The sequence below is a fragment of the Saccopteryx leptura genome, chromosome 10, assembly GCF_036850995.1.
Source record: "Saccopteryx leptura isolate mSacLep1 chromosome 10, mSacLep1_pri_phased_curated, whole genome shotgun sequence".
NCBI classification, from domain to species: domain Eukaryota; kingdom Metazoa; phylum Chordata; class Mammalia; order Chiroptera; family Emballonuridae; genus Saccopteryx; species Saccopteryx leptura.
Genome location: NC_089512.1, coordinates 33,167,222 through 33,188,277, shown reverse-complemented (window position 1 = coordinate 33,188,277; position 21,056 = coordinate 33,167,222). Strand labels below are relative to the sequence as shown.

Sequence of the window (21,056 nt, the reverse complement as noted above, 5' to 3'; positions counted from 1 at the left end):
GATACATACTTTCCCTCTGATTCTCAAAGAAATCAAAGACCCCCACAGAGATCAAGAGTCATAGTTCTAGAGCATTATAGCTGAGAAAGACATCTGTGGAGAGTAGTTCAACCCCTCATGTTACAAATGAGAAAACTGAGGCCCAGAGAGGTTCTACAGCTACCTCAAGGTCACACAGCTCATCAGTGGCAGAGCTGAGCCAAAGACCCCATTCTCCTGATTCACCACGCTGTCAACAGAGGTTTTTAAAGAAAGGAAGGGGCAGGCATGCTCTTTAATGAAACGAGATCCCAATTATTTATGGAAAAAACATGTTTTCTAGAACACTGCTATCCAATAGAATATAACAGGAGTCACATGAAATTTAAGCATTTCTAGTGGTCATATTACAAAACTTTTAAAAAATATGAAATATTTGTTTATTGATTTTTAGAGAAAGAATAGAGGGGTGGGGATCGGGGAGGAAGCAGAAAGCATTAACTCATAGTAGTTGCTTCCTGTATGTGCCTTGACCAGGCAAGCCCAGAGTTTCGAACTGGCGACCTCTGCATTCCAGGTCGACAGTTTATCCACTGCGCCACCACAGGTTAGGCAAAAAACCATGAAATTAATTTTAATATAGTTTCATAAATCTAGTATATCCAAAACATTATCATTTCAACATATAGTCCATATAAAAATTACTGGGATTTAAAACTTTTCTTTTTCCTAAGTTTTCTAAATCCAGTGTGTATTTTAGTTATACTACCTTTCAAGCCAACAGACCACATTTTAGATGCCCAATAGCCCATGTGGCTCATAGCTGCCATCTTGGACAGTGCGTGTATAGATTATATTTCTGTCCCACAACAAACGACTGGTTTGCATTTTTTATTTGATTCTACAATTCTCTCCAGGAGCCGGGTGGTGTCCCCAGTCATAGATGTGATTGACTGGAAGACTTTCCAGTATTACCCCTCCAAGGACCCGCAGCGGGGTGTGCTGAACTGGAAGCTGGATGTCCACTGGGAGGCTTTGTCGGAGAGGGAAAAGAAGGCCCTCCTGAGCCCCATCAGCCCCATCAGGTGAGGCTCCATCATGGCTTCTTCCAGATGCACTTGGCAGCCAGACTGTCTGGGAGTTAATCCTGGCTCCACTAGTTTCCTAGCAAGTTACCTAACCTATGCTTCAGTTTCCTCATTAGTTAATCAGGGATAAAAGACTGACTGAGCCCATTCAGAATAAAGGCAAGCTAATTCCTTCATTCTCCCACAGGGAACCTGCTTCAGTAACACATCAGTGATGACTGTGAACCTTACAGCAGGGGTCCCCAAACTTTTTACACAGGGGGCCAGTTCGCTGTCCCTCAGACCATTGGAGGGCCGGACTATAAAAAAACTATGAACAAATTCGTATGCACACTGCACATATCTTATTTTAAAGTAAAAAAATAAAAATAAAAAAGAAAACAGGAACAAATACAATATTTAAAATAAAGAACAAGTAAATTTAAATCAACAAACTGACCAGTATTTCAATGGGAACTATGGGCCTGCTTTTGGCTAATGAGATGGTGGTGCCCCTTCCGGAAGTGCAGCGGGGGCCGGATAAATGGCCTCAGGGGGCTGCATGCGGCCTGAGGGCCATAGTTTGGGGACCCCTGCCTTAGAGGGTCGTAGCTAAGATCAGATGAGTTAATATACTTCTTAATCCAGGGGTCTCAAACTCGCGGCCCGCGGGCCGCATGCGGCCCGCCCACCAATTGTGTGCGGCTGCAGACTGGCCCGCAGACTAATCCATGAAGTTTGATTAGTCTGCGGGCCACACAAAATTGGTGGGCGGGCTGCATGCGGCCCGCAGGCCACGAGTTTGAGACCCCTGTTAATCCCTTCACCTTGAAAAATAAAATAAAATAATGCATATAAAAAAGATTAAATGAAGCCCTGGTGGGTTGGCTCAGTTGTAGGCCATCAACCCGGCATATGGAAGTCCCGGGTTCGATTCCCAGCCAGAGCACACAAGAGAAGCACCCATCTGCTTTTCTACCCTTCCCCCTCTCCTTTCTCTTTATCTCTCTCTTCCCCTCCCATAGCCAAGGCTCCTTTGGAGCAAAGTTTACCCAGGTGCTGAGGATGGCTCCATGGCCTCTGCCTCAGTCACTAGAATGGCTCCGGCTGCAACAGAGCAACGGGCCAGATGGGCAGAGCATCGCCCTCTAGTGGGCATGCTTCTCACTTCAGAAAAATACAATAAATAAATAAATAAGATTAAATAATTTAACATATAAAAAGCATTTAGAGAGTACCAGATACTCAGCTCTAAGTGTTATTATTGTCATGTTGTTATATTAATGGAGGCCAGCAAAGCTTTTGCCAATACCATCAATAAGTCCCCTACTGTGACACAGTGACAGAACCTGAGCTGGCATCGTGACCTAGCTCTGTCTCACCAGGTGGCATTGGAATATCCCTGGTGTCAGGTCCTTCCTTGGTCAAAAAGAAGAATTCAGACAGATGCCTGCTACGGTACCATGAGCATCAAAATATATCTGATTTTATGTGTTACTTCTCAAGTATTTGGTTTTTGGACAACTGTTTTATTTAAGTAAATATTCTACAGATCTTCTGGTGTGTAACAAACTGAAACTGAGCCCCAAATTAGTGCTGTAAAACAAACAATATTTTACATTTTAAGTTTTTGGACTCTAGGAGTCATGAATTCTGAAAGGGAGCGTCAGGGCTGGTTGTGTCTGCTGGACGGTGTCTGGGCGCCAGCAGGGCTGTAGTTGACCAGACTGGACTGGCTGCAAGTGACTCAGCAGCTGGGGGTTGCCATCCCCTGAAGGCTGTTCACATGTCTGAAGGCTGATGCTGGCTGTCAGCAGGGGCCTCGGCAGGAACGTCTTCACCTGTTCTCTCCGTGAGGTTATTGCACTGGGTTCTGAGAGCGAGAACCTGAGGGAGCCAGGTAAAGCAAGCTGTATCTCCCCACCTTTAAAAAAAAAATTCATTGAAGTGAAAATCAAATAGCATAAAATTAATTTTTTTTTAAAAAGTGAACAATTCAGTAGCATTTAGTGCATTTAAAATATTGTGCAGGCCCTGGCCGGTTGGCTCAGTGGTAGAGCGTCGGCCTGGCGTGCGGGGGGCCCGGGTTCGATTCCCGGCCAGGTCACACAGGAGAAGCGCCCATTTGCTTCTACCATCCAACCCCACCCCCTCTTTCCTCTCTGTCTCTCTCTTCCCCTCCCACAGCCAAGGCTCCATTGGAGCAAAGATGGCCCAGGCGCTGGGGATGGCTCCTTGGCCTCTGCCCCAGGCGCTAGAGTGGCTCTGGTCGCGGCAGAGCGAGGTCCCGGAGGGGCAGAGCATTGCCCCCTGGTGGGCAGAGCATCGCCCCCTGGTGGGCAGAGCATCGCCCCTGGTGGGCGTGCCGGGTGGATCCCAGTCGGGCGCATGCGGGAGTCTGACTGTCTCTCCCTGTTTCCAGCTTCAGAAAAAATACAAAAAATATATATATATATATATTGTGCAAACACCACTTCTCCCTGTCTCCCTAGATTTGAGCTCCAGGCTTCTGAGGGCTTAGTATTGATAGGGCAGGTTAGCACTGCAGAGGCCCAAGCTGTCCTGCACTGGTCATGGCCTCTGGTGGGGGTTTGGCATGCCTGGCCCTCCAGTAGCCTGCACCCTCCACGCTCCACACGGTATGTGCCGAAGTCCCTCGTCCTCTCCTGGCCACCATACCACAGCCCATGCTGCGTGGCTGACAGTCCTGGGTCCTCCATTGTAAGGCCGGTGGCCGAGAACAGGCAGGAGCACATTGGATTCGGGCAGACGGTAGAGAAACTATGAAGCTAGAAAATGGTGGGCCATTCTGTTTATTAGTCTCACAACCACCAATAAATAACCAAGCAGGTGGGGAAAACTGCTTCCCTCTCTCCGGGCTGATGAGCAACATCCAGGGAGCTGTATCCCCCTCCTCCTGCCCAGTGCCCCCGGGTGCTGCTTGGACCCTGTCTCCTGGGGCAGAGGACGGTGAGAGGTTCCTGAGCTCCCAGGGCAGCCACGTGGGAGGCAGGCGAAGTGCCCTCCTCTCTTAGATCCTCAAACGACAAGCACAGGGGCCTCCCCCTCCTCCAGGAATTAACCCTGATCTTGCAAATAGCAAGTGGCAGAGTTAGAAACTGTATCAAATAATATACAATACTGGTTTTTGGTATTCTGGTATAACAGTGTTTTTTAATAACCAAAAGGTCAGTAATTTTATTAATGTAATACTATTTTCTAGGTAATTAAAAAAAAGAGGCCCTGGCCGGTTGGCTCAGTGGTAGAGCATTGGTTTGGCATGCAGGAGTCCCGGGTTCGATTCCCGGCCAGGGCACACAGGAGAAGTGCCCATCTGCTTCTCCACCCCTCCCCCTCTCCTTCCTCTCTGTCTCTCTCTTCCCCTCCCACAGCTAAGGCTCCATTGGAGCAAAATTGGCCCCGGCGCTGAGGATGGCTCTGTGGCCTCTGCCTCAGGCGCTGGAATGGCTCTGGATGCAGCAGAGCAACGCCCCAGATGGGCAGAGCGTCGCCCCCTGGTGGGCATGCCTGTGGATCCTGGTTGGGCGCATGCAGGAGTCTGTCTGACTGCCTCCCCTTTTCCAGCTTTGGAAAAATGCAAAAAAAAAAAAAAAAAGAACATTGAACTCTTGAGTCATTTGCATCTTAAGACATACCCAGAGTTTAGCTGCATTAATATTTGTTTCATTAAAAAATAAATTGTTCCTGAATGGGTACATTCAAAAGCCTTCTGGCTGTACCTTTTCCTGTTTAAACCTTTCTGAGGGATGTTATTGTTATCTTAGTTCCCTGATGCAGGGGTTCTAGTTTCCCATGTTTAAGCTGGTATTGAACGTTAAATACATTTAAATGAGTTGTGCATATTCCCCCCAGCATGGGCAGGACCTAGCGACTACCACCTTCCCTGGTGGATTTATCTTAGAATTGGGGCGGAAGGTCATGAGCCAGTGGAACGGATGAGGTCAGGGGTGAGGGAAGGAAGAGAAAGACAGAGATAACCACTGTCCTTTGTCCAGGCCTGGTGCTACCTGCCACAGGGTATCACATTTTTTTATTTTTTTTTTGTATTTTTCTGAATCTGGAAACAGGGAGGCAGTCAGACAGACTCCCGCATGCACACGACCGGGATCCACCTGGCACGCCCACCAGGGGGCGACGCTCTGCCCACCAGGAGGTGATGCTCTGCCCCTCCGGGGTGTCGCTCTGTTGCAACCAGAGCCACTCTAGCGCCTGGGGCAGAGGCCAAGGAGCCATCCCCAGCGCCCGGGCCATCTTTGCTCCAATGGAGCCTCGGCTGCGGGAGGGGAAGAGAGAGACAGAGAGGAAGGAGAGGGGGAGGGGTGGAGAAGCAGATGGGCGCTTCTCCTGTGTGCCCTGGCCGGGAATCGAACCCAGGACTTCTGCACACCAGGCAGGCCGATGCTCTACCACTGAGCCAACCGGCCGGGGCCAGGGTATCACATTTTAACTGCAGCCTTCTTCCCAGAGAGGGACTCAAGCCAGAGGGTAGGGAATCCTCAGGGGTGGCCCTGAGACCTTCTCTGTCAGAGCAGTACCTGAGGTTGGGATAGAAAAGGCCCAAACAACTGTAGCTCTTTTTTTCATAAAATACTGGGATTTCTGACATGGTTGCTTAGCTTCTGTCTTGCCATTAAAAGCATAGAGTTCTGTCCAAGCCCAATGTCAGCTCTCAGCCGCTGGAGCGCAGTAAGCCTCCCTGATGTGCTGCTCTGGGTTCTGAACTGCTCTCTATTCCTGTCTTCTCTCTCCAGGAGCCCTGTGGCGCCTGGCGGGGTCATAGCCATGGACAGACATTACTTCCAAAACACTGGAGCGTATGACCCTCTCCTGTCACTGCGGGGTGGTGAAAACCTCGAACTGTCTCTCAAGGTATGCCATGGACCGAGGGAGGACCCCAGGAGCTGCGTGTAGTCACAGCTCAGAGGCAGCCATTAGAAATGCCACTGGGGCTAAGGCTATGGGGAAATTATAAAGTCATTAAATACGGTGTATCAAACCTCCTGTGTCTTCCCCTTCCTCATCTCTTTGGTGCCCTACCGTGATTTTGCCCCCGGCATCTTTCCCGAACTTGACTATCAAACCCACCCTCAGTCAGGTACCCCTGAGCGGGGACATTCCCCTACACTCTCCATTCACAGCACTTAGCATCTCAGTCGCTTCTCACAGCAACATAGACCAACGCAAATCCCAAGCATTCTATATAGTGAGTAGTTTAGTTCGAACAACTTAGTAAGTATCTGTGCTAATAACTTAGCACCCTCTGGGCACTTTTCTAACCTTGGAAATCAGACCAGACACCACCACCCTCATTTCCTGTTCCTCACGGATGCTCTTCATCAAAGCAACTTCTGCAAACCCAATCCAGTAAAGAGGCACTCCATCAAAAGTGCAGCGACATAATATTGAAACCGTGAATTCCCTCGAGCTTGTAGTTTGCAGGACATCCCACAAATGTCACTCTGTTTCTCTCAAACATTTAAACTATCCCTTAGAGTTTGCTGGGGCACCCTGGGGTACCTTGGCACACATTCTGGGAACATCAGCCTGGGTTTGTTTCAGATCATATGCTGCCTCTGCTAGGAATGTGTTCCTTTTAAAACCTTTATCCCCAAGTGTGCAATGAAAGGCTTCCTGTCAAAGGAATTCTAGGCATTTGGGAGAAGGCGTGAGAGTTCTTGGGGAGTAGGGAGAACCCTCCTGAAGTAGAAAAGCGTGCTCTGATCTCCACACAAGTAGCTTCTCGTGCCTTTGCAACAGGAGACTTCACAAGCTTTTAGAAATTACTGACCCCTGGCCTGACCTGTGGTGGCGCAGTGGATAAAGCGTCGACCTGGAAATTCTGAGGTCGCCGGTTCGAAACCCTGGGCTTGCCTGGTCAAGGCACATATGGGAGTTGATGCTTCCAGCTCCTCCCCCTTCTCTCTCTCTGTTTCCCTCTCTCTCTCTCCCTCCTCTCTAAAAATGAATAATAGCCTGACCTGTGGTGGCGCAGTGGATAAAGCGTCAACCTGGAAATGCTGAGGTCGCCGGTTCGAAACCCTGGGCTTGCCTGGTCAAGGCACATATGGGAGTTGATGCTTCCAGCTCCTCCCCCCCTTCTCTCTCTCTGTCTCTCCCTCTCCTCTCTAAAATGAATAAAAAAAATAAAATAATAAAATAAAAAAAAGAAATTACTGACCCTTGGGGACACCCTTTTCCTTGAGGTAGCAGCCTTTGGAGAATAGGGTGCTATCCCACAGGGCATATCTGCGTGGGTGCTAGATCTGTGCGTGTGTTTCAAGGGGAGCAGTGGCATTCAGGGGTTGCACGGGTGTGGCACCCTCACTGCCCCCCCTCCCACCAGTTCCATCCCGGAGCAAATGCTCCCATTCTTCTTGCCTTGTCACTCCTCCTCCAAGAACTCCCAGATCCAGAAACTCTGCTGCACCCCAGGGACTACACTTACCTTTGCCATTTTGTGCTCACGCTTTCCGGTGTGTTCTGCCAGCCCCTCTCAGGCCCCTTAGATCCCACGCCCTTGGCGTGGAGTGCACAGGTGTGTGTTCTGTCCACTCCCCGCAGGCCTGGCTTTGCGGTGGCTCCGTGGAAATCCTGCCCTGCTCTCGGGTGGGGCACATCTACCGAAATCAGGATGCTCACTCCCCACTGGACCAGGAGGCCACCCTGCTGAACAAGGTCCGCATTGCTGAGGCCTGGCTGGGCTCGTTCAAAGAGACCTTCTACAGGCACAGCCCAGAGGCCTTCTCCTTGAGCAAGGTAAGGAGAGCCCGGGGGGGTTCCTGAGCCTGCTGCAGGGCTGCCAGCCAGGGCCTGGGCTGGGCGCCTCTCCTTCCCGTCTAGAGGGGAAATGGAAGTGCCTGCTTGGTGCTTCCCTGGAGCCGTCCCTCTCAAGGGGCTCACCGTCCCTGGTGAGGCTGACCTCTGTCTCTCCCAGCATCCCCATGGGGCACTATGGTGGGTCTTGGCCTGGAAGCCCCTGGTGTCTATGGGGTGACATCAAGGGGAAGTAGTCCCTGATCACGGGGCAGGAGTAGAGATGGGCAGGCAGCAAGGGAGGAGACGGGTCTCAGGGGGCCCTTTCATCCTAGGCAGAGTGCTCACGGCTGTGACATTATCCAAGATATGAAACAAATATAAACATTAAAACAAACACATAAGATCCAAAACAAGCCACAGAAAAATACAAGTTTTTTTTTTCTTTTTTTTCTTTTTTTTTTTTTCTGAAGCTGGAAACGGGGAGAGACAGTCAGACAGACTCCCGCATGCGCCCGACCGAGATCCACCCGGCACGCCCACCAGGGGCGATGCTCTGCCCACCAGGGGGCGATGCTCTGCCCCTCCGGGGCGTCGCTCTGTCGCGACCAGAGCCACTCTAGCGCCTGGGGCAGAGGCCAAGGAGACATCCCCAGCGCCCGGGCCATCTTTGCTCCAATGGAGCCTCGGCTGCAGGAGGGGAAGAGAGAGACAGAGAGGAAGGAGAGGAGGAGGGGTGGAGAAGCAGATGGGCGCTTCTCCTGTGTGCCCTGGCCGGGAATCAAACCCGGGACCTCTGCACGCCAGGCCAACGCTCTACCACTGAGCCAACCGGCCAGGGCGAAAAATAAAAGTTTTAAACAAACATTGTATCTTCAATTGGTCAACTATCCCTCAGCTTCATTCTTTTTTTTTTTTAAATTTTATTTATTCATTTTAGAGAGGAGAGAGAAAGGGGGAGAGAGAGACAGAGAGGGAGAGAGAGACAGAGAGAGAAGGTGGGGAGGAGCTGGAAGCATCAACTCCCATATGTGCCTTGACCAGGCAAGCCCAGGGTTTCGAACCGGGGACCTCAGCATTTCCAGGTTGACGCTTTATCCACTGCGTCACCACAGGTCAGGCAGCTTCATTCTTATGGAGTGACACAAATGCTATTTCATGTGGGACATGGGTTCACATTAACGCTTGTTGTGCTGGGAGTGGGAGCCCCAAACATAAGATGTCCAGGGCCCACAAAGGTCCTGTCACAGCTCCTACAAGCCCCTCGTCAGCCCACACTGCTGATTGTGGAACTTTCTCTGATCCACAAATTTGATGATTTTCACAAGAAGAATGGCACCTCCTACTGGTAAGTGAAAAGACCTTTATCCCCCTGACTTCTTCCCTTTTGAACATTTCTGTGAATTCATATTTTAGAAATATCCTATTGTTTACTTTGAGATCCAGATTTCAGTAATATCACTACCTCCCTGAAGGGGTTTGATAGCATGCATTTATTTACTTTAAATCTAAATAACTAAAAGTTAATTTTACTCTAATGATTTCTATCCTTCAATCCCCCTTCCTTCCCCACCCTCAAAACTCTCACTTGAATTTTGAGTTACAGAAATCCCAGGTGCCTAAGGACAAGGCTGGGGTTTCGGTGCTAGAGGAGTGGCCATTCTCTTGTGTTCCCCTCTGTCAGGAAGGGGAAGCTCATTGTCAGCGTGTCCCCACATTTGAGGCTGGGTAGATTTGCCAGTTTGTCTCATTGCTGAGGAAGGTGATGGTGCTAGAACTCTCAAGAGCTGGGGAGGGCTCGAAAACCGCTGAGAATGCCAAGAAACTATAAAGAAAAACGTACAGGAATTCCTTAGAGAAAAAAGTGACAGCTCTCTTTGGTTTAATAGTGGGTAACTAATGCTGAATAAGAAATTGCTGGCCCTGGCCGGTTGGCTCAGCGGTAGAGCGTCGGCCTGGCGTGCGGGGGACCCGGGTTCGATTCCCGGCCAGGGCACATAGAAGAAGCGCCCATCTGCTTCTCCACCACCCCCCCCCCTCCTTCCTCTCTGTCTCTCTCTTCCCCTCCCGCAGCCAAGGCTCCATTGGAGCAAAGATGGCCCGGGCGCTGGGGATGGCTCCTTGGCCTCTGCCCCAGGCACTAGAGTGGCTCTGGTCTCGGCAGAGCAAGGCCCCGGAGGGGCAGAGCATCGCCCCCTGGTGGCCAGAGCGTCGCCCCTGGTGGGCGTGCCGGGTGGGTCCCAGTCGGGCGCATGCGGGAGTCTGTCTGACTGTCTCTCCCCGTTTCCAGCTTCAGAAAAATACAAAAAAAAAAAAAAAAGAAAGAAAGAAATTGCTGATTTAGAGGAGTTGTTCTCAAACTTTCTGTGGATAAATGATTACTTGCTCTATCATAGGCTATGGGTCAGGGTCCGGGAACCCACATTTTAAACAAGTTCCTAGGGTGTTTCTGAACTAAGTGCTCAGGGCATCACACTTAAATTTTTTTTTTTTTGCAATTAAATTTAATGGGGTGACATTGATCAACAAGTACATAGGTTTCAGGTGAACATCTCTATAGCATTTGAAGTGTTGATTGTATGGTGTGCTCAGGGCATCGCACTTTGAGAAGCGTGTGGAGAACTTGTCAATATGGCAGACTCAGACCCTATTCTCCTCAACATTAATTTATACTAAAGTCTTAAGGACTTCCTTTGATATCCATCCCAGGACAATTGTATTACAAAGGAGAATCTCCAAAAAGGGGGATAGTGTAGCCCACAGGAATGATTTGCTAATGGAGGAAATTGGGCATCTACAGGAAAGAAAGGTGAATCCACCTTGTCCCTGTCCTCACTCCACACTTTTCGGGCTTAGTTCATCTCAGTTGGCTCTGGGTCAGTTTCTGCCCCCCCCCCCATCCCCCTGGCCCATCATGGCGCTGTACCACACTGACCTAAGTAAGGTACAAAGCCCCAAAGCATAGTTATCACGGTCTTTGTAGACGGACAGCGTGCGGGCTTGTGGGAAGTGAGTGACAGCACCCACCACGCTGCTGGTGCCACAGCTCTGTCTAAAGAAGCCCCACCCTACTCTCTCCTATCCAAGCCCTCTTCTCCTAACATGTGACCTTCTCCCTCTCTGCAGCCCTGGGGGACTTTGCTCTTGGCCCCCTCACTTGATCCCCATCTTTTAGCCTTGGCCACTTCTGTCCTTCCTCCACCATAGCAGTTCTGATGTACAGCAGGCTTTCTCTGTCTCCCTGCCTGTGTCTTTCTCCCCCCGACCTCCAGGCTGAGAAGCCAGACTGCACAGAGCGCCTGCAGCTGCAAAGGAGGCTGGGTTGTCGAACATTTCACTGGTTCCTGGCCAACATCTACCCTGAGCTGTACCCGTCTGAACGCAGGCCCAGGTTCTCTGGAAAGGCAAGGCGTGACCCAGGGAGGTTGAGGAGGAAGAGGACGGGCGGGCAGCTTCCCAAGACAAGAACTGGGTGTTCTGATGTTCTTCCATGACCCTGGCCAACCAGTCCGAGCTCAGAGGGGCCCCAGAGGCTGCCCTGAGGGAGTTGGCTGGGTTGCCCCATAATCCTTCCCAGGACAGGCTGCCTGCCTCCTTCAGGGGGCCTGTCCCTTAGGATCAGTGGCCGCAGCTTGACCTCACTCATTTCTGTGGCCTGAACACGGCACCTTGAGCCGCATTTGAGAAAGTGGAGGAGAGGAATGGTGCCCGAGATAAGAGGGTGTCTTTGCATGGAGGGCGGAGTTCACTTCCGCGTGGATGTCTGCTTTCAGCTCCACAACACTGGACTGGGCTTCTGTGCGGACTGCCAGGCAGAAGGGGACCTCCTGGGCTGTGCCATGATGCTGGCACCTTGCAGTGACAGCCGGCAGCAACAGGTGGGTGCTCCGAGTTCTCAGGGGAATAACCAGGGAGAGGTCTTTCCTGGGGTGCCCCTGCTTCCCTTTGGGGCATCACCTTTCACTGTGTGTGTGTGTGTGTGTGTGTGTGTGTGTGTGTGTGTGTGTGTGGTGGGGAGGGAAGGCTGGATTTGGAGCAGACAGGCCCTGTGGCCTCAGGTGACCAGCTGCTCCACTTGCCAGAGGAAGACTTAACACACAGAGGTTGTCAGAGCACTGGCCTCGTTCAGGACGTGTCCCACATGCTGAGCAATTTGGCTTGTGAAGTTCCTTCCTCAGGGAGGAGGCGTCCCCAGTGAGAAGGAAGCAGAGTGTACAAACGCCCCTGGGGAGAGGAGGGAAGCGGCACATAAGTTCTTCTGGGATGCCAGGGGCTGGCGGGAGCCTGTCCCCAGGATGATGACTTGTGTGGGGAGGGACCAAGAGATAGCACTGAAGACCAACTCCACAGATTTCCCTGAGGCCCCATTCTGCCGTGTGACTGGAGTGCCAGGACCCAGGAAGAGTGGGGTGCCCTCGTGACAACCAAAGCTTACAGCCCAGAGGGCAGCCAGAGAGAAGTGCTGAGCATGACTGACAGACATGCTACCCTGAGGAGAGGCCTGTCCTTGAGCCAGAGGCCCTGCTCAGGGGTGTAATATAGCCCATCACAGGACAGGCTAGTTGAATTCAACCCTGACATATCCAGGCAGTGCCTGGTTAAAATCAAGGCCTAGGAAGGCTGGGTCAGTCTAGTGACTTGTCCACTCCCTGGTTGTGGTCTGACCTTTTTAGGTTTCATCCTGTGGTTGCCTTAGAGGGAACAGGATCAACCCAACCCAAAGCTTGGTTCAGATATTGAGACTAATGACTGCCCACATATAACAAGAAGGAATGAGAAGTCTCATTGTCGGTCACATACTGAGACTTTCTTGGGGGAGCAGGGAAGGCTCCCAACCAGGTCTGCACCTGGCTTGAGATACCAGGAAGGGCTGACCTGCTCTGGTTCTTACGCAGTTAGGGGGTGGGCTGGGGTGAGGGCTCCCAGGCTCAGGCTGGGGCTTAGTTGGTCTGAATGTCCCATCAACACCAAATGAAGGGAGCACCGGGCTCTCTCATGAGCTCCCTCAGAAGTGGGACAAGAGGAGGAGAGGGTGGGGCTTGGAAGCTCAGAGGTCAAACATAACGTTACAGGTTACATGTTTCTTTTAAGAAGTTGATGACTTTTAAGGACCCTTTCCCAGTGAAAATACATATAAGCATATCCACACAAAAGTTTAATCATTTCAGGGGTTCATGGAGTCCTTGAAGCCCCCTAGGGTCCGGGGGCCTCTAAAATTGCTGGCTAATGTATCCCAAAGCTAACTGAAAGAGTCAGCGTAGAACCATGTCTCTTCCTGCAGCCTCTCGGCCATTGGTAGTCTATCCCAAAGTGTCTGAGGAAAGAAGAAGGAAGTTGAGTGAAGGGAAAGATCTAGATGTAGCAGGATCATTCCAGCATCTATATAGATAGGCCCCTGTCATCAGGAAAATCTCCTATATCTTAAGTATTTCTTTTTCAAAATTTCCATTATGGAATAACTGTCTATAAGGTGACAGGCAGCGTCCATGATGCCAGCTGAGGGTTGGTGAGTCCACTTCTTTTCACAACCTGGATGATGTCCTAGGAAGTCTAGCTTGCTGCCAAATCTCTCTTCTTTCAGCCTGAGACAGGGGCCTTTGAGTTAAGCTATAACACCCCCATACGCCTCTGTTAAAAAACAAAGAGCAGCGAACAAGTTTCTGCAGATACTGATCAAAGGAGTCGGGTGAGGCCCTGAGAGCTGGAGGGCGAGAGCCAGAGTGTCCCTTGGAGAGATATGGAGTCCAGCCCTGCGGGGGGACAAGCCGAGGCTGGGCTGGGCAGCGCAGGCCCAGGGTCCTGGGGAATGGCGTTGCTCAGCATCCCTGTGGCCCCTTCCGCTTTGCTTTTCACCGATCTCCCAGAACACCCTGATAGGCTGCCGCACCTGGCACACGGGCGGGCGGAGCGCACAGGCATGCAGCGAGGAAGTCGTGCGCAGTGGCGGAAACAGCTCACCACTTTCTAGCTATATGGTATCCGGCAGGCTTCTGCACTTCTGCGCGTCTGACTTCCTCCTCTGCAGTGGGATTAATGCAGGCTCCCTCGTGCAAACACGATGTTAGCTTTTTTTTTTTTTCTTTTTTTACAATTTTGGTGGGGTGGAAGGCATTAGCAAGGACTTGTAGATTCATCAAAATTGTGAACTAGAGAAGCCCAAAGCCCTTTTCCTAAAAACACCTAGATAGGTTAGATTAAAAAAATTAGAAGGAACATCCTTTTTCATGCATAAGTAATTGAGTTTATACGAAAGAGATACCTTCAGTGGCCAAAAATCAAGAGGCAACGGAAAACAGAGCTAAAAGACATGGGCCAAGCTGCCCTGTGTGTGTGTGTGTGGGGGGGGGGGGGACAGTTACTGTCAATCTCAGGAAATATTGGTTCCCTGCAGGAATAAGTAATGAGGGCCTTTCTTCAGCCCTTGAGAAATGGGAAAATGGACATACAACTTCCATGTCAAGCCAGTGTTGACCTTCAAAGCGAAACCGTAAACCTCAGACTGCACACGGCCTTGTCTGTCTCCACAGGGACTTTGAGTAGGAGACAATAACTTTCCCCTGAACTTTTTAAATCATAAGTTGGCATCTAATGTGGGTTCATATTTATATGAATAGCATGGTCTGAGTATCCATAAGCGGGACCAGCTACCTGATTTGTGGGACCCAGTGCAACGTGTACACGCCAAGCCTCTAATTCAGCACTTATTAAGAATTTCAAGATAGTGGCAGTACCACATTAAACCATGTATATTAAACCAAGAACATCAAACTCTTGAATGAAGCCCCGTGGGATAGCACAGGTCATATGCCTATGAAGCTGACTCTGTCTCCAAGCTGCAAAACTAACATAAAAATTAGTTCAGGCTGCACTTGGCAGGAACAAGCAAAAAATGATTTTATCAGGACACGCCCTCCATCCTCCATCCGGGTCACACAGACCTCCCACAGTTAACGCCTACCTGCAAAGGCAAGCACAGCCCAATCCTCCAAAACACAGGAGGCAATAATAACCATGAGTGACAGCAGATATGACAAACAACAGGGAAATTAGTTGCAGCGCTGGTCAGATCTCTCTAGAAAGCAATCGAATTGGGTCTCAGAGGGGATCCTCCTCTGCCCTTCACTAGTACACTCACAAGGGACACAGCGTTCTCTATGACCTTACCTGTGATGCAGTGAATAGAGTAATGGAGGAACACACCATAATGTATGGATATGAATGTGAGAGCAGAGGGCAAGTGGAGATGTTACAGGACAGGGCTAGTTGAGCAGCATGTCTGTGGACTTGACTACGAGTCTTGCTGACCACTCTCCATCCCCCCCCCCCTCAGTAACTGAAGAGTGCTCCTAGACCTCAACTCTGTCATGAGCTCTGCTTCCCCCGTCCCCGGCTTTAGAAACTATCTCCTGGTAGCTGTGCTAACAACTGTTCCCTCTCTCCCAGCACCTGGAGCACACCAGTAGGAAGAAGATCCGCTTTGGCAGCCCACAGCACCTGTGCTTCGATGTCAGGCGAGAGCAGGTGATCCTTCAGAACTGCACCGAGGCAGGCACTGACATCCATCCGCAGCACTGGGACTTCCAGGAGGTAAGCTGTCTGTTCAGAAAGCGCTTGGCAGTGCCGGTGGTGGTTGATGCTGTGTCCTTTGAGCTCTTCCAAGAAGTCAACTAATACCATTCCCACCTGTGCCTTTGTTGTATAAATTAGTGGCTTGGCACTAAAGCCTTGGGGAGGTTAAGATAACTTTGCAGAACTATTGGGCCATCGGAATCTTGAAATGCACTAATTTTCCATGTTTCTGGATAGCCCTGATCTCGTTTGTGGCAGACAGTGGAGACAGCCCCATTTGGAAGTTTACTAGCTCAGGTTACAAGTAGAACCATGGAGTATATTATGGAAGCAGTCAACCACCCTGTTTGTGTGGTTTTAGAGTGAAAAAGCTCTCCCCTCCTCCGCCACCGACATAGATACCCATCTAAGTGTCACTTTCTTCTTTTGCAAAACCACCTGGACATTTCATCACTTTAGTAAGACTTTGCTTCCTATTACCCCAGGGGAGAGAAGCTCTAGGTCCTTTTCAGGAGTTGTACATCAATAAAGAGGAAATAAGTAAAATATAGTACTTAGAGAAAGTGCATGGGTTCCCCATACAGAATTGGGACAGAAAAGTGACTGTATCAGCAATAAGTACCCATATACAGCTTTTTCTCCACCTCAAATCCTTTTTGGAATAAGTTAGAGTATAAATATACAAACAAATAAATATGCACATTTTCTTAATTTTTTTCTCCAACTTCTTCTTGGGAATAAAGAGGGTCAAATAAGCAAAACTCTGAGCATTGGTCCTCTTACAGAAGCTGTGAAAGAAGAAGCTCCGATGATAGAAAGCTTAGGCTGAATTCACAAGAAGCAGTTGAGAACGAAGCCTTGGGGCTTTGGTGACAAGTAGACCCCGGACTCAGGGGTCCCACCAATACTCAAAGAAGTCTTAGGAACCAAGTTAATGGCCTTTGTAAACAATTATAAAGTATCATTCTAAGCAAGTCTGGTGGACAAGACCAGTTGTGGATTCAAATAATTGAACAACCGGTTCTCTGCCCTAATTACCATTTTAAGTATAAAAAATGACATACCCAATGGTAGTTTATTATTTCATATATTTAAGACTTAAATAAGAACAATAAAAGAGGTATACAAAACTAGATTATGTTATGAGTTTAAAAATATTAATGAGAAAATATTAAATAATACCTGACAAAAAAACAATAAAACTGTTATTTAAGATATTTTCATATTGTTTCTTTTTTTTTTCCAGAGACAGAGAGAGTCAGACAGAGGGATAGACAGGGACAGACAGACAGGAACGGAGAGATGAGAAGCATCAATCATTAGTTTTTCGTTGTACATTGCAACACCTTAGTCGTTCATTGATTGCTTTCTCATATGTGCCTTGACCACGGGCCTTCAGCAGACGGAGTAACCCCTTGCTCGAGCCAGTGACTTTGGGTCCAAGCTGGTGAGCTTTTGCTCAAACCAGATGAGCCCATGCTCAAGCTGGCGACCTCGGGGTCTTGAACCTGGGTCCTCGACATCCCAGTCCAACGCTCTATCCACTGTGCCACCGCCTGGTCAGGCTCATATTGTTTCTTGATTGGCATCCTCACTTGCAATTTTTTTCACCTACAGTTGGAATGAACATTACTACGAGTGCTTAGAATATGCTGTTGCGCAGATGAATGTTAAAAAAGAGTAAGGAATGTGAATTGTGATTTCCACATTGGGCAGCTGATTACAAGTGCCATTTTAACAACTGTTTCGCTGAACTCAACAAAAAATTAGGTATCGGTTCTGCCGAACCAGTGTGAACCAGTTGAATCCCACCACTGGAGAAGACGCATTTTAGAAATAGTGTTTAAAAATAAGTAAACAATTAGTGAGTAAAATATACCCAACATCTTTTAGGCATTAAAGAATAAGAATAGTATTATCATTCCGCCATAAAAAAGGAATGATGTGCTGTTCACAGACACACTATTCACACTCACCAGCATGTGGAAACAACCTAAGTGGCTAACAATGGATGAATGGATAATTATGCATGCAATGGATTATTAGACTTACAAAGGAAGGAAATTCTGTCATATGCTACAATATGAATGAACCTGTAAGACATCATACTAAGTGAAATAAGACAGTCACAAAAACAAATGTACTGTATGATTCCACTTATACAAGGTACCTAGAGTGATTAAATTCATAGAGACAGAAAGTAAAACGGTGGTTACTAGGGGCTGAGGTGAGGGGGTAGTTATTAAACGGGCATAGAGTGTCAGTTTTGAAGGATGAAAAGTTCTGAAGGTCTGTTCCACAACCATGTGAATATACTCAACACTACTAAACTTTACACTTAAAAAATGGTTAAGATGGTAAGTTTTAAGTTATGTATTTTTCCCACAATAAAAAAAATGAAAAAATTACATACTATTTTATGCTACAGTGTGAATGAACATTGAAAATATGCAAAGTGAAAGAAGTCAGTCACTTAACACCATATATTATATGATTACACTTATAGCAAATATCCAGAATAGACAAGTCCATAAATACAGAAAACATATTACTGATTTCTGGTAGCTGAAAGGAAGGAGGGATTGGAAGTGACTGCTAATGAATAGTAGTTTTCTTTTAATAGTGATGAAAATATTCTGGAATTAGATAGTGGTGATGGTTGCATATACTCTGTGAATATGCTAAAAACCATCACGTTGTATGCTTTAAAAGAATGAATACTGTAGTATGTAAATCACATCTCAAAAATACCTATAAATAAATAAATAGACATTATCAGCATTTCTGGTTAAATATGTTTAACTTTTCATAAAGACGTTGATTTTTCCTTGAAAAAGGCATGTCTAGATTCAATATTAAATCTGGTAGAATGGTGTAGTCTTTCAAACATGGCAAATTGCAGCCTTCTGTGTACCCTTCAAGTCTTGCTCTCTAATGCAACCTGGTGGCAGCAGTACTAAATTGCAGGATCAATAGAAGGCAGAGATTAAATTAAATCGTTTTGAAAGCAGAAATTTCCAAGTCACTGATAACAATGAATGTCACCACTACAGTATAAAGACTGAGCATGATTTTTACACTGGGCATTCTACTAACCAGAACTCTCTTAAGATATGGTATAATTACCCAACCACACTAAAAATAATTTTATTAATGGTCACAAGACTCTAAATGAAATCTAGATTTCAGAGCTACCTAAATTGCATTATGTAAATATTTTAACCAAAACACTACAGTTCCTTATCAGGCCAATTCACATTACCTCTATCATTCTCATAACAATTAGCCCAAATCTTAGAATTTTTCTTCTTTGCTGACTGACTAAGAGGGACTTACTGGTTTTTTCTTTCCCCCTCCTCACTTTTTAGAATGGAATGATTGTTCATGTTCTTTCTGGGAAATGCATGGAAGCCGTGGTGCAGGAAAACAATAAAGACTTGTACTTGCACCAGTGTGATGGGAAAGCCAGCCAGCTGTGGCGATTTGACAATATCAACGTCGTGGATGAACGATGAACGGCAGGGTCAGAAGGAAAAGGGAAGGTTGGCCCTCGCAGTTCAGCCCCAAGAGAACTAAGAAAGCATGCATATTTCATGAAACAGACCTCCTGTGTTTGAACTCCTTGTGATAGTAGAGAAGAAAGCTCATGATTGAATATAGAAAGTCTTTTCCTTCGCACCCCTATGCCATCGACAGCTGGCTGTTTCAGAAAGAGAAAATATAATGTAGTCATTGTCTTCATCACTGGTAGATGATCATTACATTGTACAGAAGATTTTTTGTTTTTTTCCATTGAGTGTGTAACAATTGCTTTTATATCTGATTAAGAAAAGAAGCCAGACATTCTCTGATAGCACTTCCAGGATACGTAAACCCAGTTGATTGATTTATTTCAAAATGGCCTTATCTTGGAATGTCTATGTAGCCAACTATGAAAATTAAAGAGTAAGGAAAGCATTATGGCCCAATATACCAAAAACTTTGGATTAGGCTTATTAGGACAAATTTCACATTCATTGGTTGAGCCATAGCTCAAAAGAAGGAAGGTAAGCTACTGAGAGAAGAGTATGGTTGGAGAGAAGATGGAAGAGAGCTTTGGACCAATTCTCCAGCTCAGCCGAGCAGCTGAAGAGTCAGTAAACCTGGGATAGGACGTTTTCATGTTAATGAGAATTTCCTCAGAACTTTCTACCTCCATTCACCCTGCTTTAGCCCTTCTCTAATTTGGTTAACCACAACCAGATCCTCATGCAATATACTTCACTTTAGTCATTGGTCTTTGGAAGGGTCAGCTGCTGAGACGGAGGATTCCCATGAACAAAAGTGTGTACACTTGGGAAATCCTCCTGATGCCCTGTTACGCGGTTTATATCGACTGGATTAGAAATAGCAACCTTTGCAAAGAGGTCAAGTTCCCGGAGTGGAAATGCCAGTGTCTAAGCCAACATTCCAATGAGAGGAAGCAGAGTTGCGTGTTAATGTTCGCGAGGGCTGACAGGGTCATTTCTGAGCCTGTAGGAACTGTCTGGGATCCCCAAGTGTGCCCACTAGTTGAACAGTCACAACTAAGGTAAGTACACACCTCCACTGGAGCAGAGCCAAGCAAGCAGGAGCTGACTGGCTCTCCTTGTGTGACCTGGCCTAATCTGACCATAAGAGTTGCTGGATGGGGTTGGTTATGCTATTCAAAGGACACCATTCATGCCCATTTCTCCTCCAGATGGAGTTCATGCTTCACATGCTCAGCTTAGAAACCTCCCCTCAAAGATGCTGGTCTCCTTTGTGCTATTTCAGAATGCAGCATGTTTCAAATAAGGAAAACTAGGTAGGAAGTGAGGGTATCGAAACAATACCTATCATAACTGTGTATTCCTTCTCCACCTACTTAAGTCAATGGCTCACTGCATTTCTCCTTTCTCAAAGATACTTTAGACCTGTGCTAGTAGCCACTAGCCACGCGTGGCTATCTAAATGTAAATGCATTCAAATTAAGGACAATGTAAACTCAGTTCCTCATTTGTACTGGTCACATTGCAAGTGCTTAATAGCCACATGTGGCTGGGGCTACTGTATCAGATGGCACAGACAGACAGTTCTACTGAATACACTGATCTAGATAGTTCATCATCCTATCAAGAGAAGAAATTCCAGCCATTGTCTTCTTCCTTCAGACTTGTGTATATTTAAAACGAATTCTTCTAATATCCTGAGGTAGAGACAAAGCTAATAATTCTCAGATGGCCAACTTGTAAAGGGTATTAATGATTGAAAAATAAAAATTAAACAAGAACCTCATTTTTTTTTGAAAGGGGGACTTTATTGGCATTGTGGGTATTTGAAGTTGCTGAAATAAATTAATATAATTAAATAAAAGGCTAAATTCAATTGTATATGTTGTGTTTGACAGTAATTAACAAAAAGACCCAGATGGCTTATTGCTTAATTGGTTGAGCAAAGGAAGAATGTGGTGTTTCTCTCTTCTTTAACCATCCCCATGATTTATTACTTTATTACAGAAATGGCTGTCAACTTGGTCCCTGGCTGGTACTTACAGACCCTTAATTTAAACAAAACAAATGCCTCCATTGAGATCTAAAGGAAAAGCAACCTTTTCCTCATTGTATAATCGAGTGTTCAAATTCTCTTCTTTATAGGTTCGTTCTACTT

General features: G+C 47.4%; 1 protein-coding gene across 1 annotated transcript in view; it reads left to right on the top strand.

Moving 5' to 3' along the window:
- The window catches only part of GALNT15 (polypeptide N-acetylgalactosaminyltransferase 15), a 49,240-nt gene extending 28,461 nt beyond the window's left edge, over positions 1-20,779 (top strand). The window contains exons 5-11 of the mRNA XM_066350964.1: positions 897-1,064; positions 5,819-5,936; positions 7,629-7,823; positions 11,093-11,224; positions 11,594-11,698; positions 15,264-15,407; positions 18,758-20,779. Coding sequence (XP_066207061.1) covers positions 897-1,064; positions 5,819-5,936; positions 7,629-7,823; positions 11,093-11,224; positions 11,594-11,698; positions 15,264-15,407; positions 18,758-18,904 — 1,009 coding nt within the window. The 3' untranslated portion in view covers positions 18,905-20,779. The remainder of the gene's footprint in view (positions 1-896; positions 1,065-5,818; positions 5,937-7,628; positions 7,824-11,092; positions 11,225-11,593; positions 11,699-15,263; positions 15,408-18,757) is intronic.
- The last annotated feature ends 277 nt before the right edge of the window (positions 20,780-21,056 follow it).